Source organism: Taurulus bubalis, assembly GCF_910589615.1.
Source record: "Taurulus bubalis genome assembly, chromosome: 7".
Taxonomy (NCBI): domain Eukaryota; kingdom Metazoa; phylum Chordata; class Actinopteri; order Perciformes; family Cottidae; genus Taurulus; species Taurulus bubalis.
The window spans coordinates 7,946,833-7,973,710 of record NC_136595.1 but is presented as its reverse complement, the minus strand read 5'-3'; the positions used below and the strand labels follow the sequence as shown (position 1 = coordinate 7,973,710).

Below are 26,878 nucleotides of genomic sequence, written 5' to 3'. Positions count from 1 at the left end.
TTGCTGCAACAACTGAATTTCCACTATGGGAATAAAATAAGGCTTATTTTATCTAATAACCGAGAAAATCATTACATCTACAGCACAACCTGAAACTAGTGAATGTTAAGTGACTTTTGGTTGAATATTGACTAAAGGCATTCATGGATCGCTTAATCGACTTTGCTTAACGGTTGCAGCTCATAGTGAGTTTTCAGCAAGCCAGTGACTTAGAAAATGTGTGTGCAAGAGCCAGTGAGCGGCCCACACATTGCGTATAAATGTTTACATCGTGGAGTGAACACAACAGGGCCCTTCAGGGCGAGCTGCATGCAGTTGGTTGTCTGATGAAAAGAAGCACATAAATAACAACATTCCTCCACAACAGATGGACATACAGGCTCATGCCAGAAGGCCGACATCCCCTAAAGCAGAGGACAAGCGGAGGCTTCTTTGCCCTCGCAGACGGGGGACTGGCCACACACAAAGCAGATGATTCAAAACAACTGGTATTGACTTGAACTTCTTCCAAAAAGCAAAATCCCCCCAAAAAACCTCATTTGAAAAGCTCCAGCTGTGAGCAGACAGGGCTTATCCCCTTGGTTACCTGAGGCTGTAGCTCCTCCCCCTCTCCCTCCTCCCTGTTGGGTGGAGCTGCTTCTACCTGCCGCCGGAGAGGGATTTAAAAAAAGAAAAAAGAAAAGAAATGGCGTTATTATAGTTGGACTTTAGAGTGCTCTCATCGACATATATTCACAGTAAGTTTACCTTTTTATAGTTTACGGTCGAATTAACACGTAATTAGTCAAACTCTTTGTGTGAGCTGATTAAACAAGCTAACGTATCGTAAAGCGATGTTTTCCTCCTCTTAAAAAACCCGCAGTCGTTCCGCTGTTGCTTGACGGGAGGTTTAGAAAGCTTCCTTGTTTTATGAAACATGAAACTGTTTGTCTACTGTTTAGTAACTGGTGCGGTTTCTGTTCGTCCAGACGTCCTTCCTGTGTACAAACGTGTCGGTTCCGATTAGGAGGTCGACCATGAGCCAGCCGCCCCGTTCAAACCGGGGACACCGGGACAGAAACGGGGGCCACCGACCGCCACGAGACTCTCGCGAGGACAGACGCTCATCGCCCGACAGGTGTGTTCACGTGCTGTCGGTAAATGAAACATCCCCACCTGTGTCTACCTGAGTTCATGAATGAAGGGATGTCAGTGCTCTTTTTAAACTATTGTAATAATTGTTATGTCATTATTTGGTCAAACTTGAACAATATGACAATGAACTCTTCCAATACTATACCAGGAGTCATTCAGTAGAGTCTAATGATGGCATGAAATAGCTTTATTTTATATTTATATCAATGGACAGTTAATTATTGTTTTAACCTACACAAGCTCTCATCCGGCACCATTAATGTACACTTTATTACCAGACACATTATTGTACAGGGTATCATAACTTCAGCCAATATTCTCAAATGCAATAAATATAACTGTAGTTCACTGCATCTTATTCATCTTATTATATTATATTATATTTTGTTTGTCAGCTACGTCCTTGAATGTTGTTATCTCATTTGTTCCTGTGATTTATGAGTACTGACTGCTGTAACGCTGCAAATCTACAACAAAAAGAGTATACCGTGTTCCAATGGCTTTCTTTATTATTCATTTCACCTGTAATATGCCGATGACATTTAAAATCATAAGTGTAAAAGAATGATCTTGGGTTTAGGAATATATCTGAACACTGAATTATATATATATATATATATATATATATATATATATATATATATATATATATATATTCTTTTTTCGTTCGTATTGTGACATTGTAGGTAACTTCCCCCTGTGTGTTTTTCTGTGCTCAGGTCTTCGTCTCGACCCCCATACTACCCCAGAGAGGCCGACTCCCCTCCCCAACGTGCGCGGGAAGACCCTCGAGAGGACCACAATGATTCCAAATGCACAAACATCTGCTCCAGGAGAGGCAAGTCAGGATCACAGTGGAAATGTCTGGGTCGAATCAAACGAATGCTCTCCTCATAGAAGCTGCGTCACAGGGCAGACTTTGGTTTCAGTCTCATTGCAGCTCCCACACGTCCCTCCCTCCTGGAATACTGGACAGACCGGTTCTTACTGGCCTCTTTTCTCAGAGTCAACACATTGACTGAGTAACTTTTAAGGAAGGAGAAAGCTGATGACCTGGTATCTGAGTCTGTTAGATTAATCACATGCTTCTGACCATTCAGGTGTTTAGTAACACAACAAAAAAAAAGATCCTCCAGGAATGTTAATAACAGATTGAGGACATTTACACCTCCCGCTGCAGAAGGAAGGCCTGAACTATTATGGAGAACACCACACATCCACAAAAAGAGTCTCCCCCACCCAGGCAATTAGACTGCAGAACAACAAGCACTTTAAATAACTCACAATACTTATTATGGTAGGATTTGTTGTTATTATTGTCTTTTATTCACTTAAAAAAAAAAATATATATATATATATATATATATATATATATATGTGGCTTCAAGGCTGAGAGAGCCAGGGCAGATGCATTTCATTGCACTTTAATAAATAATTGTACATATTAAAGTTGGGGTAGGCAGTTTATTTTTGGCGTCATCTGGCAAAAATTCCACAATAACATTTCAGCATATTGCAATTCATTATAAAAATAATCAATCATTGTGTCCCGAAATATCAATGCGATGCATGGACACTTAAGGTCCTTCAAAGTCTTACAATTAGTTTACTATATATATGATTTTGTGTCCCCCTTCAGGCATCGTGCTGATCTGCTCGGTGCTGACCAACTCCCTGGTCCTGATCTGCGTGGTTGCAGCTCACATGGTGTCATCAGGGATGTCCTCCCGGGGCGGTCTGGTCGGCTTCGACATCAACTCCAACTTCAACCTGCAGGGCACCGAGCTGCAGAAGGTGCGAGAGCTGGACATGCAGTACAGCCAGATGCGGGCGCCGGGCGTCTACGGCGGCATCCCATTCAGCCTCACCCTCGGGGTCCTGTCGCTGCTGTTTGTGGTCGCCGGCAACAAACCGCCCCACCGCATGTCCCGGAAGCTTCTGTTCGGCGCGCTGGTGTTCCAGGCGGTGGGTGCGGTGGCGTACGTGGTGGCCGTGGGGCTTTACCTCCACTTCATCATCGGGGTCAACGCCACAGACGTGTGCCAGCAGCGCGAGAGGCTGTACGCCCGGAACGGCTACACCTGGATGAGCTGCAACGTGGGCGGGGCCGACGCCGCCGTGGCCCTGTTCGGGCTCATCACGGCCATCCTGTACACCGCCGGCACGGTGCTCACCTTCCAGACCATCCGGAGGGTGAGGCGCTACCTGCAGGAGCGAAAACGCAGGGAGGCGGAGAAGCAGCAGGCGCGGGCCAGCCCACAGAGGGCCCCGCTGAGGGCCGAAACCACCTCCGTTTGAGCGGCCCCCCCGGGGACGGACACCTGACCAGATCAGCCTGCTGCGACTGTGACCGAGGGATCCTGGTATCATGAAGCTGGCTCACTTTCTTCTTTTTTTTTTTTTACCGGGTTATAGATCAGATGGAAACCTACAGTACGCTGCAGGTTACCTGGTTATGTTCAGAGTCCTCAATCCTACAAGATCCTGAGGTGGACGGAGTACAAAGTTCACAATAACGTCTTATCTGACGCTCGGTCGATAAATCGGGGGGCTATAAAATCCAGCCACAGCTATAAAATACAAACAGCTACAGCCCAAAACATTTCCACAGCTTAAAGCGACAGCGCGGTCGGGGCTCCGTTGGATTCCATCTTATGTCAACAATAGAAGAAACATGTGTCCAGGTGATGAAAGATTGTTTTCTACATTCACACTCTAATGAATGATGCGTATAGCTGCCTATTCTGTCATGATTTTACACTCTTTCTCCGTCACTGCAGCTCAAGATGACACAGGTCGAGTATTTAGCCGTTTTTTTTTGATTCAATGAGATAACTGGAAGTAAAAAAGAGTGAATCCTCAGTCATTCTGTATCCGCACTGAATTCTAAGGACAGCATCTTGGTGCTTTGGTGCTGCATATCACTGTTGTAATGGTTTTAATGTCAAATCAAATGCTGCACGTGGTTCTGATGAAGCTGCATGTCATTGGCTCCTCGTTGCCTGTGAATGTGCTTGTTGGCTGGACCAGTCAATAACCTGCTTCTTCCTCTTCATGTGGGATCATCAATGTCCATCTCAGAATGATGTTTAGCTTCCTCGTGATACAGGTTGAATCTGGGACGAGGTTAATTATCAAGTGAGCCTGAGTCTGTGTGAACTCAGGAAGGGATTTACAGAAATGTTTTCTAAATGTATAATTAATGTGTTTTTAATATCAAAGTTTGACTTTATAATGCCACTTTTTTGATACTGAAACTGTACAAGGATGTCTCTACTCAAATTAAACCTCCATCAATGTGATTCTTGTTTGTGATTTAACGGCGTGATGAACACAACGGCCTGCAGGGAGCGCCAGAGCTCTGCACACATCCTGCTCTCTGTGCCCCCAGAGGCTTCCTGCCAGCCATGACATCACCGCTGTATGTCCCTCCCTCCCTCCCTCCCTCTTTCTTCTCTCTGCTGTCACACAATGGGCCAAACACACACAGGACACGGCAGTGATGTAACTGTTGGACTGTTCAGCCAAGACTTAATTACTAACAAAAGAAATCCCCCAGAGTGAGGTAATTACCCAAGTTCTAATTTTACCATTTTTGGATCACACAATGCAGCGATTGTATCGCAGCAGCACTAACGAGACGACGTTACATCAGCTGAGGGAAACTCAGGGCTGCAGCTCGTTGTCGTGCAGTTCATCACCTTTTTTGTATTTAGATCTTTAAAAGGGAGCAGCTATTTACAAACACATTTTTAGTGGTGCAGTTACCAGTATTATGTTTGATATATCTAAGATTGCTGCTGCCAATCCAATAAAGGTGAATACATTAATTTGATTAATTTATCTAGAGCTGAAATTCTTAGTTACTAGTCCAGTAATCATTTCACGCGAAAGCACCAAACATTATCTTGTTCGAGCTTCTCAATTGTAATGATTCTGTGCGTTTTTCTTTTGTCTTATAAAAGATATTAAATGGGAAATTTGGGGGTTTTGGATGGTACATCCTGGGATATGCTTTATACATCAAACAATCAATGAATTAAGATTATAACTGGGAGGGAAATCAAACCCTAATATAATCTGACAACTATTGTCTTAATTGTTTGGTACAATTTTCCTAAACTCAAGGTGATGTCTTCAAATAACTTGTTTTGTCACCACCACTCTAAATTCAGCCTAAAAATAGCAGCATGTGATGTTTCAATGTCAGAAAGCACATATTTGTAATTTTTCTCAAATAATACCCAAAACTATCTGCATGGCCAGATGCAAAAATGTGCGTGTGTAAAATGTGTTTAGTGTGAACTAATTCTTTAAAAGCTCTTGGCAAACAAAAGGCAAAGTATCATAAAATGTGTGTATCCTCCACAAGAAGTCAGTCAACACGTCGAGGTTATCTGAAAACTTTAATTTATTATATAGTAAAAGTAGCTCTCTTGTGCGATTCGCCATTATCGAGATATCAAGATGTCTGTAACACTGTTCTGAGAACATTCATTGAGCTGGTCGTCCCACCCCTCCTTTAGCATTTACTCAGCACTGCAGCACCACTCTGCACTCTGCACTCTACCCCGAGAACAGAAACCTGGAATATCCGCCTTTTGAAATAATCATCTTTTCTCTCAGAGAATATTAGTACGCTTCAGTGACTAGGTCACTTTAAAGTATTAAACTCCTAGGAGTTAGTTTAACAGTTCTAGCTCCAACAACTGTAAGGCCAACAGCTGCGACAAACAGGAGAAACGTCCGCTACAAAAAACAAAAACGGTCCATATCTCAAAGTACCATTTAACATAGAATGAATCTCAAAAGTCGAATAAAAAGCATTCAAAGTGCTTCTTCAAATTAAAGATATGGTAAAAATGGATTAGATGTGAAGGTTTAGTCAACATAAAGTGTTATCAAAATTGCATTGCGTTTCAAGGGGCATAGAGTTAACAGTAAAAAAATTAAGTAAATAACAAAAACCACAGTTTCTGTGGTCCAGAAGCATGTACAGAAAAACTCAGAGGTTTTTTTTGGAGGGAGCGGTTCAACTTAACATCAAGACAGATGGTCCAGATTCCACAGTTCTCCGTCTGAAATCCTGGATGAGAAGTTGACGCCAGCTGTTGTAGAGCAGAAGTTAAAGGGGTGTGACGAAATAGTCTGCGGGCTTCTGGTAGGTGTGTGCTGGCTGGTTGTGTGTTTGAATTTGTTGCTGCTGCTGCTGTTGCTGCTGCTGTTGCTGCTGCTGCTGCTGCTGTTGCTGCTGCTGGATGATTTGCCGGACTTCCTCCTCCAGCTCTGGCGGGATGATGAGTTGGTCATCGGGGTCCGGCTGGGCAGGAGCGTTGAAGTAGCCCCCCTGCTTCCTGACGGGGGCGTCGCCCGCCTCCTCGATGAGGTCCTGGTTCCTCCCTTGGCAGGCCACGGAGCCGTTAGCTCGAGCCCGGCGGCCCAGAGTCCCCGACTGACCCTCCCCGCTGAGGCAGGGAGAGGAGGGCGGGACTGGGGAGGGAGACGGGGAGGAGAACGGAAGAGGCGAAGGCTCGTGATGCGAGGCGACAGCAGGGGGGACGTTGGTGCTCGGCTGAGCGCGAGTGTGCGTTTGGGCGGCTGGGCGGTCGTGGCGGTGCAGACAGTGGACGTCGGCCTCCACCTCGACGCGGCTGCCGTTGGAGAAAACGCCGGCGATGGGCTCCTCGTCCTCGCTGTCGACCCCGTTGTCGGACAGAGCCCCGGAGAACTGTCTGTGGAAGCCTCCGCAGGCGGGCCTCCGCATGCCGGGTCGCCCCGGCAGATTCAGGGGACACGCGAGGGGCTCGGTCTGAGGCGGCGGCTCCTCCGAGGACGCGGTGGACCCCACCTCGCTGCTCATCTCGGACGTGCTGAACTCGCTGCTCAGCTCGCTCACCGTGCCCGAGGAGGTCGGGGGCAGCGGCATGCCGTCGGCGCTTGCCGAGTAGGGGTGTGTGCTGGCGTGCGTGCCGAGGCCGGGACTGGGAGGGGGAGGCGGCGGCTCGCAGAAACAGCAGCAGTCTTCTGTGATACTGAGCTGGACGACGACGGCGCTGAGGCTGTCGGAGCAGCCGTAGCTCTGAGCCAGAGTCACCAGCTTCTTTGCAGCGGCCAGAGCGTCCGGCACATTCCTGACCGCCTCCACCGCCTCGCCGGGAGACAACATGTCCCACAAGCCCCGGCTGCCCAGGAGAAAGAACTCATCCTGCGGGGTGAGAGTCACCGTGGAGACGTGGGGCCTGGGCGTCACAGATGGGCACAGGAAGGAGTAGCCCATAATTCTGGTGGAGTCGGTTACACCACTGACTTTGTTATCCTGCAGAAGAGGAGGAGAAAGTTATGTAGTTTTTTTTCCAGACAAAACCTCAAATGGACACATTAGGCCTGCAACTAATGAAATAAATTCACCTATTTCAGTGCATTTTGTTAATCAATTAATTGTTTCAATATTTATTAAGCAAAAAATGCCAAATTTGATTTGTTTCCCTGTTTTTGTACCATTGGTCAAACTGAATGTAGAGATGTTACCTTGGACTTTCAATGGCATACTCCACCATTTTCTGTAATTGAATGGACTAAACTATCAATCAAATAATCTGGCGATTACTTTAGTGTATCAAATGTCCAGGAATAGTTCAAGTAAAGTTAATTAGTTGCAGCCCTAATCTATTCCTGAACTGAATTTATTTTTAATCTATTGGAAATTTTTAATTAACAGTATATTTTATCAAACAGTAAAGTAAGTAATACAAACTCAGCATAATTCCTCAGAGGTAATGTATTCAAATGATCTTAAAAATCCAAACATATTTCATTTAGAATGATATAACACAGAAGAACCACACATTGTCACATTTGAGGCTGGAAAAAGGGAAAGTCATGATTAAATGATTAAAACATGCACAGGAGTTTGTCCGTACCTCGGTGATGATGGAGTTATGCAGCCGGACCCTCTGGTACTCTGGCAGCTCTTTGACGGTGTGTGTGGTGGAAAGTTGCATAGCTTTACCGTCGCGGCACAGAACAGCCTGGCACCTGCCGACATTGGCGGCCTTCAGGGTGAAGCAGCCGCCGTGCTCGCCGGGAGCCACCGGGTCGTGTCTGATGTGACACAAAGCGGCTGAACCCCCCATCCTCTGGCCCGCTGTGCCCAGTTTCCTGCATGAGAGCAACACAAAAAGACCGTTAGCAAAAGGGAGTGTGCATGTTCGCCGTCACCGCGATAAACAGTGGCAGGACTCGGGGGTGATTGTGTTACTTCTATGCTCAAGGAATCAAGCTCCGCGTCTACCGTTGCATGGTGAGGAAAGTGTTGGTCATGTAATCTTCCTGCCTCTGGCCCCTGTGAAGCTCCTCTGCCAGCACGTCTCCCATGGTGCACTGCAGCAAGTAAGGCACCTCGACGTTCTTGTCTCCGTCAAAAACTCCATACAGAGCTTCACGGATCCCACAGAAGCTGTCAAGAGCCAGAGCAGCCACACACAGCCTGGGAACAACAAGAACACCGTTGTTCATGGACAACAGTCCAAGAAATATAGCTCAACCTCCCTGCCTGGTCGCACTGCAGTCTAAAAAATGTGGAATCTTGTTAATTACATTTAAACATTTGAGGTTTTGGTTCTCTTGTATATTTTCTGATCAAACTTCACAGTCTCAAGGGACGATTGATTGGGGACAACACTGATGTGCTGACTGGAAGTGTTTAAAGCTTTGCTGTCCAAGCAAAAAAACTATCTTGCTTTAACGTTTAGCTGAGTCAGTGCTTTTTAACAAAACATTTGTTAAATGTAGATTTAAATCATTTGGATTTATGCAATTTTATGCTTGTATTGGACATTCTTCATTTCACAACTATCGCTATTCTATTTCAGAGTTGGAAAAGTGCAAAATAATCTAAATTACGTTGACTCACTACTTAATTATGTTCTTATAGATTTCGAGCAATCAATAAAAAGGCATAAATTCAGAAGGAAAAGATGGCAGTGAGAAGATGGAAATAAATTGGGGAGGACTGACTTGTTTTTGACCCCAGAGGCCTCGGTGTAGCCGTGGCGCCAGACTGCAGGGGCCCCGTGGCTCTCACTCACACACGGAGCTGAAGGGGATGGATCTACCCTGAAACATTTGATATTACTGCAAAGAGGAGAAATAAAAGAAAAAAAGATCATGAATCAATGAGGGAAATATATTTAAATAGATTATTTATTATCATTATTATTGAAACTGCAGGATCTTTCTGGTTCGTACTTGAGCAGCTCCAGGCTCTTGTGGTCCAGGTTGAGGCGAGGATTGCCTGTGAGGTCCAATTCCTGAAGCTTCTGAGGAAGAGTCTCTGGCAGAGTGACCTCAGTCAGCTCGTTGCAGCTCAAGTCCACAAACTGAGGGGGGGGGGGGAGAGAGAGAGAGAGGCGGGGGAGAGTCAGTTCACCTTGCTACATCTTACAACTTCTTTTGGGTTCAGAGAAAAGGAAAAGATTAGAGAGTCACTAGGAGATTACAAGGGATTTCCAAATCTGGCCCAACCCAGTAGAGATGAACACAGAGAGATATAAAGAGGAAAGAAGGAGCACAGTTTTTGTCATCTCAGAAGAATGCGCTGACTTTCATCCTTTTTTTCCCCAAACCAATTCCACGACGGCTTAAACTGATCTGCCCGACAACAGTTTATGTGTGGATGTTGTGTGGGGATGTGGATCTACCATTAAAAAAAAAAAAAAAAAAAGAGTATCATCACAACTAAATAAAATACCTGCGTATATCAGACTGACCTTGATCTCAGGCAGCTGGAGCACCTCGGGGAAGGCGTTGATGCAGTTGGAGTGGGCGGAGAGTGTGTGCATACGCTGACAGCTGAGGATGGTGGTGGGCACAGCCCTCAGTCTGTTGCCGCTCAGGTCCAGCTCCTCCAGCTTCTCCAGTCGTGCCAGTTTACTGCAGGAAGAGGAGGTACGCATCAGAGCACGGGCACTGAAAACGTTATTTTTGGGAACCGCATTTATCAAATTCATCTCTCTTGTGACCTGAACCCGATTCTGAAGCAAGGCACTTACTTCACTGTGTGTCAAATGTGCCGTGTTTCTAGGATTAGCTCATAAAAGCAATGGGGTGATGTTCTGCAACCTCACAGAGCCAGAGGTCGCTTCAAATATCAGTGAGACGCTAAACCTGCCAAACTACACTTTATATAACTCTACTGAGAAGCTTCTGAGGGTGACAGTGTGTTTATGTGTGCTTTTTTATATTATTTTAATTTGTCCTTCAATGCAGTGCAGTTCAAGGTACGACGTTACTGCTTAAATGTAGTTTTTGCAAGCTCAGTTCATGTTCACTTCAGTCCTGTATTTTACCTGGCAGTGAAGGTCTGCAGCTGGTTGTAGGCCAGGTGAAGCACCCTGAGGTGGCTGTGTCCAGTCAGCAGAGGGACACACTTGTCTGTCAAGCTGTTATTGGTCACATAGAGCTCCTCCAGGCTGCTAAAGCTGTCCTCTGATAGGCTGGCTGCAGGGAGGTTCTCCAGCTTATTGGCCGACACATTTAGGTATCTCAAGCTGTGATGAAATCCCAACAGAGGATACAAACTTAGTACAAAGCAAAAATTGCAGCTGGGAAACGGTAACACCGAGAAAGAAAAGATGTGAACGACATTTATAAGAAATAAAACAAGGAAAGAACAAATAGGGAGAGAACAAGAACATAGACGTGTTGTTGAGTGCACCTCTGGGCTTTGATGAACAGGTTGTGTGGGAGCTCGGTCAGATGGTTGTGTTGGAGGTCCAGGACCTCCAGCTGTGATCTCTCCAGCCTCTCAGCCAGCCGACACAATTGGTTCCAGCCCACCAGCAGTTTTCTCAGGCTCCCACTGGACAGCAGCCTACACAACACACAAACAACACAGCGATCTCAGTCCCTCTGTGTGTACCGTAAAGCAGTCAGTGTGAACGCCGTTTTAGCCTGACGAGGGCGGTATTGTGTGTATGGTACAGTGACCCACTTTTAACTCTTATTCATTTTAAAGGCTTAACTCTTGAATCATGGCTGGCTGGAGGAGTGCGTGACGTTGAGTTGGTATTGCATTGGTGCTTCATGGAGCCTGTAAGTGGACCAATGTCTTCATACAGGTACAGGTTCACCGCTATTAAAGTCATAATTTCAAAGATTTTAATTTAGATGAATGTGTGTTGAGTCACTATCTATCGTCGAATGAGGTAACACATTGGTGATTGAGCCGATGGACCACTGATATAAGTATTGCAATATTTATATTTGTTGCAGTATTGCTAACTGGGTGCCTGTAGTGTCATTCCCAGAAAAGTTGCTGCTAATTGAAACCAAACATTTCCTACTGCTATAACTTCACATTAAAAGCATTGAACTGACGAAATAAGGGGAATTCAATGTGATTGTCAATGAGCTTAACACGGACCTCTATCGTTCATCAAAAAGGAGTCTACAAAATAAGATTTCAAAAACATTTCAAGTTTGAAACATTGCAGGGAGTAATGGAACAAGTAGGAGCAGCGAGATGAAGAGCTGCACGTGACTAGCTTCTCAGTGAGGTAACCAACTGCTTTTACTTCAACATAAAATCAGATCATGCCATTTTCTGCAAAACTTCTTTGTTAAAACAACAATTGTTGTTTGGCCCAAGGTATTCTGGGACCTGGAGTATAAAACGGCATGTGCTGTAACCACAAGTAAATGGAGTGTTGCCAAATCAACCTGAAACTGAAATCTTAACAATTTATTCATTGTTAATTTTAGCAATTTAAACTAATTGCACCAGAGTTAGAAGCTAGAAGCTAATTTGAGTCTGTTGTTCCTGGGAAGGTAGACGAGAAGACAAAGAAGCTTCATGCGTGTGATCGCCAGCTGTTTATTTGATGTGTGCTGTATTAAACTATTACATCCAAGCACCGGCCCACCTGTTTTTGTTGCAACATGTTTTTTTTGTGTTACTTACTGTATAGGCAGCTCTGTAACAGAATTGTGGTTGATGTCCAACACTTCCAGTCTGCTGCTCTCACATACCCAGATAGGGACACATTCCAGCTTGTTCCTTTAAACACAGACACACACACACACACACACACACACACACACACACACACACACACACACACACACACACACACACACACACACACACACACACACACACACACACACACACACACACACACACACACACACACACACAAAACAGTCAGCACCCAGCTTACTTAGCCTTCTTTTCCACACAGTAAATACTACAGTTAGGTATTCATAGTCTTCATACCAGGACAAATCCAGAACAGACAGATTCTCTGGCACTGGCTGCACCTCCAGCAGCTTCAGCTCTACAAACACAACATGCAGAATTCTTTATAATCTGCATCTGAATGTATATGGAGCTCCAGACATTCTCTCTTAAACATACAGCACATAATAAATGTTAGTACCGTTGTGTGCGGCGTGCAGGCTCTTGAGGGCGTGGCCATTGACTCTGAGGAGGGAGAGAGTGTTTCTGTCGCAGCGGAGGAGCTCCAGCCTACAAAGACACCGAACATCCAGCTCCTGTAACCCCGTGTCCCTCAGGTCCAGCTGGACGATGTGGACAAGCTGCTCCGAGTCGCCCACTGCCACCCTTTGAAGCTGGTTCAGCCTGGACAAGAGGAAAAAAATGAACAGAAGGAAAAAGGTAAGAAGGAACTTTTTGAACTTGAATCATTTGGTGTTAAGATTTCCAAATCTAACTTTTTTTTTCTCAGCATCTTGGGAGTTAGATTTAAAATGAGCTTTGTTCCAGTGTTGTATCTAAAAACATCAATGAGTCTGTGTGGATATGTTTACCGGAGATCTATGTGGCGAGCAGGCAGCCACTGCAGTGCTGCCATGTCCAGGACAGAGAGCTGGTTCCCTGCCAGACAGAGTCTCTCCAAGCCTCTGAGCTTCTCCAGGATGGGGAGCACGCAGCTGAAGCAGTTGAAGGACAAGCCAAGGTAGGTCAGGCCGTCCAGAGAGCCCAGCTCCACAGGCAGAGAACCCAGGAAGTTACCATCCAGGAGAAGAGTCTGGAGGCTGGACACAACAACAAGAGAATCTTTAAAAAAATCTGCATCAAATGTTTCAAAAATATCCATGAAACACACAATAAAAGTCCTCCCAAATGTTGAATGTTGTAGAGGGACATCGGAGGACATATAAACCATACATAACCACGCACAATTTGCTGGTGCACACAATAACGGAGGGCTTGACCCCAGATGCCCTGTTATGCGGAGACAGCATCAGCATGACTCTGCAGTCTGATCACCTGCACAAAACCTCTCCACCGCCAGGACAGAAGTCTGGTGCACAGCCAGTAGTTCACTTAACACAGTACGCCAGCAAAGCACAGGTCCCTGAGGATACATTCTGCTCGTGGGCAAACACCTGGCAAATTGTCATCATCAATATTAACACCATTATCATTAATAGACAAAGCCCAGAGGTCCTCATTCTTCCATTCAGTACACTTACTTGTGCATGGTTCCTACTTCAGCGGGCAGAGACGAGAGACGGTTTCCAGACAAGTTTAGCTCTGTAAGCGAGGTGATGTCGCACAAGGCCAGGGGGAAGTCTGACAGTGTGTTATTTGACAGACTGAGGCTTCTCAGTTTACAAAACCTAGAGAGAGGGTTAGAGAGAAAGAGGGAGTGAGGGTCAGTGGGGGACACAGGAGCATTAGTCTCTCAGTGCTATGATCAGACTTCTTCTGAACTGAGTTCTAACAAAAACAAACATAGTGAAAAACTCTTATAGTTGCATGAAAACCTGTCTCATAAACAAGGAAAATTACGGGAGGAAGCCTGCACAAGGTTTCAAGGACACAGCCCCATAGCACTTAAAGAACATGCTATTTAAAGCTAAATGTTTACACAACTAAAAGATTTCACCATAACAATGCAGCATGTGATTCAGGTAGATAGGTGCGTGTGCGTGTGTGTATGCGTGTCTGTGTGTCTCTTTCTTTCTAACTTAATCCAGTTCACAGAGGGGTCTGGATGAAAGCCAGAGCCAGCCCCACGTCCTTCCCAGGGAAAGTCACAGGCACACAACCGGAAAAACACATTCCTCAAAACACCGCCTGGGAAACGTGTGTTTATGGAAGAACAATAGCAAATGTCAGGCTTCGACATAATCTTCACTTGAGTAGCTACGAAGAAGCCAAAATAAGAGAGACATACATTGCTGCAAGTTAAATATTTGATCAGAAGCCTCAACTTGAGGAAGTAAAGATCTGGGAACATAACCCAAGTGTTGCACTGCGTCTTATGAGGTAATATAAATATACGGTTAGATGTTTACCTAAATACTACACAACTTTTAATTATCTCAGCGCCATATTGTGTTTAGATAACACTGTTCATATTACGAGGCACTTGACTTAATCTGAAAACAAATAACATTATGTGGCATCATTAAACAGGAGTTGCAGTCCTGTTATAAAGTTAAATTAGGACTTGTTATATTGAAAAAAAGTGAAGGGATGTTTTATTTAGCTAGGGAGAGGCATTATCCTAGTTTAAAAAGCTCCCTGCCATATGTTTTTAAGTCAAAACATAACATCAGGCCTCTCTTGCTACCATAGATGGCATTAATACGCAGCAACATGCACACTTCATCTTTCAACCGCAAGTCTGTTTTTTTTCTCGTCGGTAAATACAGTGACAAGAGCAGAACCAACACTAAACTAATCCTGCAAACAAGTGCTAAACCCACGTACTCCTGCTAGCAGAAATACTCACCACCAAATGTGTTTTAATCAGTCACCGAAAAAAGTCCCCCGCAAATAGTCCATACATGACCTGTGTTTAAAGATGTACATCTTTAAAAGGAGCCAGTGGGCTTCGGGTTCAGAGCTAGAGACACGGTAGGGAACTCAAATGATTGAGGGGGGGGCGGACTAATGCATTGCAGGTTATGGCCTTTTCACGGGATCTCAAACCTTGTGCTTTACATATGACAGAGCACAGTGCTGCCTCTCGTATTTGTTCAGTTGGTTGCAATCTACAACTTCATCGCTAAATTCCACCAAATCCTACACACTGGCTCTTTTAGTATTTTGGCACTTATCTCGTAGCCGTTGACTAAAGCAAGGGAATACACGCTCTTACACTGAAAATGATGTTGCTCGACAACACAGTGACATCAGCGACCAATTCAACAAGACCTCCTTCCCACAGGTCATGTGGCTGGATGCCAACTCTCATCACTGGCGTAACTCTCTTTTAAATCTTCCAAACAACACAGCTGTGCCACCGCCCGCCCACACACACGTGATCTCTAAATGATCTAAGCTGCTGCCTCTTTAGACCACATGGTAGCTACCCAAGACAGTCAAAAGTACTGAGGGACATAGTCAGAGAGTAACAAAGAGGAAAATGCTGCTTTTCTTCTGCTGGCTCCTCCTGTTGCCTTGTTCCCAAACAAACAGGATGGTGGTAGACCGAGTTGGAGCTTTGGTGAAACTCACCTGGTGAGTGCTGGAACACCTTTGTGCAGGGACATGAAGTTGTTTTTGAGATTGAGATGTGTAAGGTCCTGGCTGTAAAAAAGCTGAACAGGCAGCTCTTCCAAGCTGCAGCCCGACAGGTCGACTGAGTTCACCCTCTGGGATGCAATCTGACAGAAGGGGGGGAGGAGGAGGGAGAGGACAACATGATGAAGAACAAGAGGCGGTAAAGAAAGTCAAGACACATCAGCCCAAATGGTGTATAATGAAAGCAAAAAGGGAACTTTAAGTACCTTTGAGGCCGTCTTTTGCCAGCGGAGGTGCTCTGTATACGAGTCGTAGCTGATGTAGTAGGTCTGACTCTGAGGACCAGCTGAGCTGAACGCCAGACAGTGGCTGTGTCGCCTCACTTCTTCCACCTGCAGAACATGACATATTTTAATGTCCTTGCAACTTTTCTCCAAACCAATCGTTCTATGTCTAGCCTACTTGATAACTGACATTTAAAAAAAGATTACACATTTCCCATCTCTGACCCTTTTATTTTTTTCCAGAAATTCTTAAAGATCTCTTTTGGAAATGGCCATTACTACACATAGATAATTTTCTGCTGGGTACAGACAGATACATTCCTACTTTGAGAACGCACACGCTGCCCTACAGGTGTGATGTAAACACATAAGGGACTTACAACGATAACCAACTGATAAAGTAATTTACTCTATGATTATCCTGCACTGATTAAACGCCGAACAAACCTATTAACAAGTTGTGTGTCAACTATTTGTTGACTGTGTGCAGTGACTTCTGGGACCCTCGTCATTCCTTTTACATTCTGGTGTTTGTATGGTTCACACAAACAAGATACAGCATGTCAATTGGTGCGCTTTACAGATGCTAGAAAATTATCTTCGGTGAGAGCCGGGCTACCGGTTTCACAGTTTCCACTGTTAAGATTAAGCTAACGGTCTAATTGCTCAAGCTTCATATTCCCTGTGAAGATATGAGACATAACCTGGTGCAGGAAGAGCACACAGCTATGGAGCAGTGAACGGCCCTCTTGGCTTCAAAACAAAAATGCTTTGTACCACTGCTCTTAACCACCGAGTGGTTACGCTGATGAACAGCTGCCAAGCCAGAACACTAGTCAATCAAGTTTAAGACACGACAACACTTCAGAAAGTACCTTTCCTCCGATGAGAGGGAGGATGTGCATCTTGCCGGTGTGGGCGTGTTTCACAGATGAGACAATGAGGCAGGTTCCACTCAGTGTTACCTGACGCTTCGACCAGCGGTTCACCGGCAGAGCCAGCTTCCCTTTACGCACGTTGAACACCCCAGAAATCTGCACACGCTCAGAACCACCCACACTTCGTGGCTTGCCTGGAGAGAGAGAGAAAGGGAGAGGGAGAGAGAGAACTTTGTTACATGAGACTAAAAGAGATCGCTGATGAATACGAGTCCTGTGCTCTGCTCACTATACACCCTGATTTGATTTGTTTTTATAATGGCCTTTTTGAACAACATAACATGTTATTTTTAGCCGTCTGGGATTTTGTGAATCAACTCTCACACACTGGGTTTCTCTTTCAGAAAGTGAGTATGACAGAAAGCTATGTGGTTATGTAACTGAATTGTAGTGGATAGCCTGTGGGCTGAGAGTGTGAGCAGTCACTCAGGCGTGATTTGTTACATTAACCCCTTGCTGACACAAAAAGCAGCCACAGTTCAGTTACAGTTACAGGGAAAACCAGGGGATTGGCCAGAAACCGGTTTGGCATTCATTCCCCTGCTGGGAGTTTGAACAAAGGGAAACCAAGTATAAACTGGTTTATAGTGGATACTCTCATTATGAAGACCAGATAACAAGAGAAGGGACACAAGCAGAGTCTGAGCCACTGAGAGGCCTGAAATCAGATTAGCTCGTTATGCAATGTCTTATAACACCGGCACCTTGATCCTCACTGGGGCCTCCTCCAGTGAGGAGCCAACTCCTTGGTTTGGACGAAGAGTTTTGTTTAGTTATTCTTTCAACAAATAGTTCTAGATTTAAATAAGGAGTTTGACAATGCTAGACACTATTCAATTCATGCAAAGTTTCTGTACAGCTGCATGTGTTTGAACAACATTCAACATTTGAGGAGTTGTGGATTTTTTGTAAAAGAAAAAAGGACTTTGTAGAAAAAAAAACAAAAAAAAAACGCTTACTTGCCCTAAAGAAAGGTTTCCGTAAAAAGTAAACGAAATAAAAAAATAGCAACGACAGCATTAAAAGAATTCTAAAACATATGAAAACTTTTCTTTTGTTTGTTCTGTATGTACCCTCGGTTTTAACAGGGAGTCCTCACAGTGCAGACAGTCAGTAAATACAAATAAAGATATGAAGGAAGCCACTGAAGGAGAAGTCATGATAAACGTAGATCTCGTTACAACCACAATCAATCATCAAGTCTCATGATATTTGATTCCCATTTAGTCAAAGCCTCGCTATGTATTTCCTTGCATTATTAATGTGTAATGAAACAACCAGTCGGTTCCATCATGCGGTGTCTTCTACCTCAAATGCATAAAGCTTATGATTGGATAAATGTGACGTTAACTTACAGATGGAACAGATCAACGTCAGTCTGTCAAACCCACCCGATTTTAAACTAAACAATAACGTGGAATGTGTCTTGTGTGGGTCCGCCCTTCCCAGCGCTGTACAGGCGTCAGGCGAGATGTAGTGTTAATGCATACTCATACGTGCCCTTTCCTTGTGTCTATTTCTCTGACTGGGGAACATCCTGTCTCTCGTCAAGCTGCAAATGGCCATTTCCTGTTCATGCTAGGCTTTTTTTGGTGAATCTTGTCCCTGACACGCCTGGTGTCCTTAAGTGCACCAAGAGTCTGAAAATGTCCCTCCGTGTTACTGATTAGCAGCAGTTACAAGACTGCTCTTTGGATTTCAGCTTCATCTGAACCAGCATCTCGGTTCCCCAAAACAAAAAATGGTGTGGTGTGTGTGTGGTGTACACCACAAGGACAAAATCCGAAGCATGCCTGCAGGTATTTCGGGTGAGTATCTAACCTTGTAGAGTAACGCAGTGACCTCTGGGTACTGCAGTTCTGAGCTGAAGAGGAGTCTGCAGTCTCAGAGAGATCCGAAACACTGAGGGGGTGAAATCTGAGTTTCACTAAGGTCACTTTTCTCTTACCGTCAGCACGGTCGGTGTGTGTGTGTGTGTGTGTGTGTGTGTGTGTGTGTGTGTGTGTGTGTGTGTGTGTGTTGAGAGAGAAAGATAATACTTGGTAATGTGCATTTTACCAGAGGTATTATGCGAGTCAAACTCATTTGGCTCGGGAACGTGAACATTAACAAATAATGAATTATGCTCCCTGAGAAGAATATACATTATGGAGCAATAATATTTTCTATAATTGTGCCCATCAGGCCAGTAGCACTTCCACTGACACACCAGCCTCTCGCTGCTTGTTTCACGGTCGAGTGTTGTCTGCAGTAGCTGGAAGGGCCGTCGCTTCCAGCGGCCTAACTCTACGTCATGCTTTGTTCCTCTGTCATGCTACTGTGGGAGCCAAGAGTGCAGGGTTTGGAGGAAGGCAGGGGGATTTGCCCAGCTCTTCGTGTAACATTTTCAGGAGAGAGGAAAGACAGTTTTGTACTAAGTCTTGAGTATACCTCTAGGGTAATGTGTGTTATGTAATGGTGCGTTTCTTGGAAAAAAACAAAAATATAGAAGAAAAGAAAAAAGTGTTCTTGACTGCTCTTAAAAGTAGATTGAAGACGAGCACTTAAACTATTTCAAACAAAATTAAGAGTCACATTAATTTAGAATATGTTAGTTTTGTTAAAAAAATTATTTTCCGTTTCTTCCTCCAACATCCCACCACATCTCTTTACCCCCAGCGTATTTGCTGATGGTGTGAAAAACAAGGTCAAAAACAATATTGAGTTCTGCTAATCCCGTAAGAGATCATAGCTGTTTTTCCATCCTCTTACACGGCTTGTCAGCAAAACAGGATCTTGATCAATAACAACAACATCCACAGAAGAAGAGAAACAGAATCCACACTGCCTCATGACGGGTGTGCCCAAAGAGCACACCTGTTACCTCCAGATGTGTCTCCCTACAGGCCTACACACAGAGGGGTTGGGTGGGTTTACAGGCAAAACACTGGCTATTGTCACACCGGGACAATTCAATACACTTGTTTAACAGTCTGACTGACCAAACACAATGCCAGCACTCACGGGTACTCTGAAAATGGATGAACAATGAATGAGCAGGAACAAGCCAAGCACAACTAAAGGGTAACGAACAGCTCATGGTGCAGTGGTGCAGTGTAGTAATTGGAAAGGAATGATCAAATAAGAATGATAATTAAAAACTCTTCGAGTTGCCTCTTAAAGCATACAGCACATGCTTTGCGGATGATTCTTTAGGGAATAAATCATCACCCACCTGTAAAATGTTTTGGATTTAGACTTTATACAACTTAAGACAAAGTACTCACCAAAGTAGAAGCGTATCAGGCAACCAACTTCTGGATTCATCCCCTCCCCCTGCACCCTCCACGGGTCGTCAAATCCCAGATTAGTAAAGTACTCATTAAACATCTGAAGAGGCCTCTCATCGTCTCCCAGCCTCCGCACAGCGCCACCATGCAGCTGGACGAAGAGGGCCGGTGACGGACTGGTATTGATGGGCTCCGGCCATCCTCTGCTCTCCGCTGGAGTCTCCAGGTCCGGCTGGGCAGATGCCTGGCTGGACAGTGGCCGAGTCTGAGAGCTGCTGGGGCATTTAGATGGAGGTTTGATTAAGTTGGGGACATCTACACCATCACCAGCTGCAGCTACTGTGTCCCCTGGTGCGGTTGTCGTTCGGGTGGAAAGGCAGCAGGAGTCTGCGTTGGGCAGGTCCACTTGCTGGTCTCCAGCGGAGCTGCAGGTTGGATGTGTCGGGGAAGAGGTGAGGTCTACTTCATCGGAGGAGCTCTCAAACGGGTCAGGTCCCTCTGTGGCACTGTCACCGGTTGGACTCAACACCGAGGAGTCCGTGCCCAAACCCAGCCCATCGCTGAGCTCTGCGCTCCTGGGCCCACCTGGGCTGAAGTCTTCACAGGTGCTGCTTTCCATGTCTGAACCAGAGTAGACCCCATAACAGTCCGCCACACTCAGGCTAAAATCCACCCCAATGTCATTCAGATAGACCTCTGATGAAGAGTTACTCGCTGTTTTATCATCAAACAAGTTGGAGGGCAGTTTAGTGTCAGTGCAATAGAGTTTAGTGTGTTCATACTCCTCTGCTTTAGGTTGTTTCACATCCACGCTGATTTCATCAGAGTGTCCATTACTAGCTTTACAATGATCGTTTAAGTCCACCAGAGCAGCGGTTTTGCAGCTCATTCTCAGCACGGCCCCAGCTTTGCTCCCTTGCAGCCGGCTGGCGACCTCTGCAGCAGCGGTGTCCACCGTGCAGAGCACCGGCCGCGGGTAGGAGGGCGTGAGCCAGTCGTGAACGTGTATGCAGCCCCGCCGCAAGTCCGATCTCACCCACGTCTTATCCGAGGCCTGGAGCTGCTTGGACTGCTTCTGCCGAAGAAAAGTCTTCCGATCCAGGCTCAGGGTGCTCAGCGGCGAGGCGCAGGGAGCGGGACAGGCCGCCTCTGCGGAGGACGCGCCGGACGAGCCGCCGGTCGGCGGAGCCCCGAGAGACAGATTCCTCTTGTGTCTCTGCCGCCGCTTGTTCAGCAGAGAGTTGACAGAAGCGGTGCTGTTGACGGATGTCAGGCTGTATATGCTGGCTGTCTTAACGGCGGGAATGCTCGCGTTTTTGGCCGCGCCGCCGATCGCGTTGGCGACCTGGTTCTGATAGATCCCGTTCCGTATCGCGATCTGGAGCAGGGAGGTGGCCGCGAGTCCCTTCCCGAAGAGTTTCGCCTCCGCGCCCCCGCCGTCATCCTCCCCGATGGAGGGTCTCTTCCCCGCAGACAGCGCCGTTAACGTCAAGCCGCTTGGCCTCGCGGGGTAACTACTGTCGCTGCTCGGCTCAAGTGGCCCCTGTGGCGCCGGAGAAGTTGAAAGCGCTCCGGGCTGGTTTTCCTTCACACTTTCCATCCTGCGTTAGCTCGCGCGAGCGGCGACACCAGTTAGCGCCAATTAGCTCGAGCCGCCCCGCAGGTGAAGGCTCGCCTGCCGTTAGCTCGCAGCCGTTAGCTCGCTCCGCCCAAATGTGTGTGTGTGTGTGTGTGTGTACGTTAGCTTCGCGTGCTAAAGTACCGTGCGGTTCGTCCAGAGAGTTGCCCCGCTACGTCGTCCCATTTCGCAGAACCCCCGTTAGCTCGTGTCACGGAGCTAACCGGCTGGTCGACATTAGAAATGCCTTTTTTTCTCCCCTTAGTTACTCGCCATGGAAGCTAGCGCGAGAAGGCGCGAATGCAACTGTACAGACAGATGAGAGAGAGTGACGGCCAGCGGTACACCGCGGACAGGGCGGGGCTCATTGGATATGAATTATGACACCTTTGCGCGCTCTCGAAAGCTCGGAATTTGTAGTGATGTGCACGCGACAAGGGAGTTGACTTCTCAACGCAGTTAAAGCGTAAAACCAAACAACTATTATCCGCAATGTTTATTATTTATTCAAGAGCGCAAGGAAACTGACGGTAAATTCACGAGTATTAGACAGTGATGGATGTAGTAGCCTACTCACATCATTCTTTCTTATACAGTATATGTTCTGTACCTTGTGGTAATAGATTTAGCTAAATGTCTTGATTCGTAGAGTATATAGTAACTAATGCAGTCAAATGTAGCGAAGTAAAAAAAGCAGGCTACAACATTGTATAATATATCTTTTGATATTCCAATATAACAAACAAAAGATCATTGTCGACGCGAGACGTAGATCTGTCAACTCCAGAAGCCACGAAGTACAAGTTGAATTGAGTCAGTGAAGGCAACATACAGTGCAGTTACATGAGCTTACTTTATCTAGCTCAACCGGTCACATTTTAAGAGCATACTTGTCAACATAAACCAGGAATATTGATTAGTTTTATAATGTGATTATATTGCATATTGCAAATGTATACAATTAAACGTATCCGACAACTCACTGCATAGTTTATTTCTTGTCAGTAAGAAAACAGAAGAGTTGTAGTTCGTCCGTTGGCGCCACCTAGTGGGATAAAGACCGCATCATCATGCGACCAGTCGTTTTTTAGAAACCTATTGTTATTCTTATTACAAGTCAGTGGTGGAAGTAGTCTTCAGAATCAGATCCTTTACTTAAATAAAGTAGCAACAAGACAATATTTTACAATTACTGCTTTCAAGATAGATAGATAGATAGTTTACAGTTTGTCCTCAAGTATTTCAAGTAAGACATACAATATTATACCCAGAGATGGATTAACACCACATACCACAGACTGGATTTAATATAATTTATGAAGAGGTTTCTTATATGCAACTTAAAAGTACAATTTACATAAAGTATCAAAAGTATTATTATTATTATTATTATTATTATTATGATGAACGGTGTAAATTGCACTGTGTGTTTGTAGTTTAATCCTGAACAAAGCCTCATATGTAGTTTTTTTGTTGGCACAAAATCTTAATCCACATAAAAAGTGCATTTATCGTGCAGTGAAGTAGAAGCATAATGTAGCGGATCATGGAAATACTCAAATGCAACTATTTGTACTTGAGAATTCCAGATGAGTAAAATTGCTTTGTTTACGTTGTGCTGCTAGTTAGCACACTGATATAACAAATCATTGGTGTGATTCAAAGTAGTTTCTCTCCCTTATCGGATGAGGTGTTGGGGTGTCCTTGACATGAAACAAAATATTTTCCAGATCTTAGTGTTTATGCTTCCATTGAACACAGATAAAGTAGAACTATCTCTGTTTATTCAGCCATAAAGTCTCATTGGTTTTATGACAGAGGTAACTGCCTTAACTTTTGTCGACTTCTCATGCACACCAATGCTGTCACATTGCAGTCCAACAGAGGGCAAAGTGCACGCTGCACTGTGACTGTATAGTTTATCATGCTATCTATCTCTCTCTCTCTCTCTCTCTCTCTTGCTCTCTTTCTCTTCCTCCCTCCCCCTGTCAAGACTCCACCTCGGTTTCTACACCAGTCAAGACTTTCACTCTTCAGGCAACATTTTTTACAGTGATTTTCTTGTTTATTGCAACTTCAGCAAAGGTAAGACCCCTTCCTCTTGTCTAAAATGTTGTATTTCTTTGATTTAAAGTAATCTACAGCTATGTTAATCCACTTCCCACCTTTTCAGCCTTTTCCAGTTCAATGTTCATTCATGTGGGACAAACAGGACGTATTGCTTCTCCCTCCTTGAATGTTTACGGCCACTGATGCAAGTCCAAATTTGATTCTAGACCACTTTCAGTAAACAAAGGGACATGTGATGGATGGTAAATCTCGGGGGGATTAATAGTAAAAAGTGCCTCCCTGCAGATGCACTGAGAGGGGGAGATTAACCTACTGACACATTAAGACACTGAGCCCCAGGAGACGTGTTTCCACTGGGATTCAGTCCATTTTAAGAGGTCATTTAAGCTTGCAATGAGTCTTAAAAGCCTCCTCTTCTAAGGTCAAGAGAAAAACCCAGCCGGTGGGGATGTGATAATCCCATTTGTTACTAATGCAAATGAACTTGCCTTGAATCCAGTGTCATGGATTTGATACTAATTAGATGGAGTAGCCTCCTAATTGATTGAGATATCCTTGAAACAAGTAGAATACAATTAAATGACCTCATCCCGTTGGCGGATTTATTTCAATGTATAACTAATGTAAGACTGTATAACAAAACAGTCTCTGTGGGGATCAGATGAACTAATGGGAGATTAGTTTACTGCTCTAATAAAAAGCCTTCAGGGAAGGGGGGAAGCAGAGAAGAAGAGGTTCTGAATGGAGACGACACAAGCAAAACAATAGCGTGTCACAGTGAGCTGTTGCTGTCATTTCTAGTTCTAGTATTTTGCACGAACACTTTAAATTTAAAATAATCTGTTGGTTGAATTACAGACTCTCTGGTTTGTTTGACTGCTAGCTTGTGTCAAAAGGACAGAAAAGAAAGAAACAAAGACGGCTAATCCGTTTTAAAAATGCTTTCCTTTTAAAATTGGGAAATAGAGACTATAATTAGAGTTCATGCTCAAGGACATTGCTGAGCAGCTTTCCCTATAGCAACGTGTGTGTGTGTATGTGTGTGTATATGCAGTGTGCGTGTTTCCGTGTGGTTGACTCACTCACTTCCGTTTGTTTTTGGTTCCGCAGGCCGAGCGCTGACAAATTTAGATTGCAGCATGTCTAAAAATTGTTGAGAAAACAGAGCAGAAATACATAATTGTTGAATAGTCACTCATTAAGATTGTTTGGCCAGCTTGGTCAACTGTTTCAGCCAGGAAAACGTCATGCTCTCGCAAAAACAGGGCGAGGAGTGCATGTTGGGATATCATGTTTGTATGGGAACAGGTCTTTGTCATTGCACTTGTTATTGGTCTTTTCTCAGTCACTTTCTTTCTCTTCCAACACCAAAAGAAACGTGGGGAAATAACAAAATAAAAATAGCACAATGATTCACTTATATTGCCCAGTTTCTGTTCCCAGAGTAAACCATTGTTTGTACGTGTTGGTGACTTGTCAGTGTTACTGCATTTGCAACTTTAAAGGTACAAATTGTAGATATGAAATAGAGGGGTCCCTTGAAGTATTTGTACAAGCTACTCCCCCAGAGATACGTTTATGTTCTCCAATAAGTACACTTCTGCTTTTTGCCTCATTCTGAGAATGTGTGTCTGCTCAGTTAAATGAAAGAAAAACTATTTAATTCAACTTAATTGTGGATATTGTAGAAAATAAACCCAATACCTTTAACACACACACACACACACACACACACACACACACACACACACACACACACACGCACACGCACACACACACAACATGAAGACACCTATCCTTCGAAAGATGGATCCCAAAAAATCGAATTGAAAATAACAAATTATAGTTATATTAATTCTGAAGAATATTTCTATTTAACAAAGAAATGACTACACTAAACTAGTTTGCATCCAAATGAAATATAATATTTTGACTAGGTTGACTTAAACTTTGAACGCGCCTTTTATTTAGATTGTGGTTTTTAACACTTTAGACAGATTCATAATCTCTTCTTTGGAATCGGGATAAATAATTCGGTCCGGTCTGACCTCATGATCCTGTTCTGGTGATGTCATGTTAAGGTTTAGACATTTGACCACCCTGACCATAATACAAACAACACTGTTTGGTTTACTGTATACTCTACCAGCAACATAACGAACCTGCTCACATTAGAGAATACTAGTGCAGTGGACCAGAACACGGAGGAGACGGGGTTGAACCTGCTCATTCGTGCTGCACTGGTTCCCAGTGGGCTATTCCTGTACGTTGTTACAATTTCCTAAACGGTTGTAACATTGTTTACAAGGCTATGGTCACATGGTCGGGGTGAAGGCAAGGTTAACCACAGCTCGTCTGTTGATCTCACGCCCGTGGACATGCACTAACATGCGTGTAATTGTGCTGGTCCATATGCGATCTTTAGGACTTTGGAGCTTTAAGGTCAAAATAAGTGTAGCCTAAAGGTACAGCAATGTCAAAATCACGTCACATTTTCATATGGGGTTTTCAAGAACAGGTAGATATTAGTTTATTATTATTATTGCAGATATATTATAATACTGAGATCTTCTCAGCGAAATTTCCCAAAATGTCAATTCAGCTTGATGAGAAATTACTCTCAATTTGTATCAGTGTCATCAACACTGTCTTTGATAAAAAAAAAACAATTATTATGATGCCGTCTTAGAAATCTTTCCAGCTCCTTGGACCTAATCACAGATAATAACCTTATCATGAGTGCAGAAGCAGAATTTAAGTCGTAGTTGGAACTAATTCACTCTAAAGTGAATTAGAGAATACATTTGGAGATAGAGCCGTTCCTTTTTTTCTCTCCAAATTATAGGACCACCAATGCACAAAACATCAAAGCCGTGTGAATAACTCGTTATCATTCTAAGGTCGTGGTTCTCTGTCCTTATCAGAGTCCTTGTTTTAGCTGATGATGATGAGTAATGAGGTTATCTGTACCATTCTTCTGTGACTCATCGTCACCTCTCATCCGGTCACAAGCTTCAAAGGAGGTTTCCAGTGACTCAGCCTTTGGTTCAGTTCCTCGTTATTTT

General features: G+C 44.5%; 2 protein-coding genes across 2 annotated transcripts; one reads left to right on the top strand and one right to left on the bottom strand.

Annotated features, from left to right (window-relative positions):
- Positions 1-669: 669 nt before the first annotated feature.
- LOC306739033 (MARVEL domain-containing protein 3) lies at positions 670-3,432 on the top strand (the record flags this gene model as incomplete). The annotated part of the gene is made up of 4 exons (XM_079220973.1): positions 670-737; positions 969-1,117; positions 1,854-1,972; positions 2,774-3,432. Exons 2-4 carry the CDS (start codon positions 1,017-1,019, stop codon positions 3,430-3,432), a joined length of 879 nt encoding a protein of 292 aa, XP_079077099.1. The 5' UTR covers positions 670-737; positions 969-1,016.
- Positions 3,433-5,558: 2,126 nt separating this feature from the next.
- Positions 5,559-21,725, bottom strand: LOC306739027 (PH domain leucine-rich repeat protein phosphatase 1-like; the record flags this gene model as incomplete). The annotated part of the gene is made up of 17 exons (XM_079220968.1): positions 5,559-7,450; positions 8,055-8,292; positions 8,426-8,620; positions 9,151-9,267; positions 9,382-9,512; positions 9,903-10,065; positions 10,482-10,682; positions 10,850-11,005; positions 12,095-12,190; positions 12,410-12,470; positions 12,573-12,775; positions 12,964-13,191; positions 13,633-13,779; positions 15,629-15,777; positions 15,901-16,026; positions 16,794-16,990; positions 20,123-21,725. 17 exons carry the CDS (start codon positions 21,723-21,725, stop codon positions 6,260-6,262), a joined length of 5,202 nt encoding a protein of 1,733 aa, XP_079077094.1. The 3' UTR covers positions 5,559-6,259.
- Positions 21,726-26,878: the final 5,153 nt, after the last annotated feature.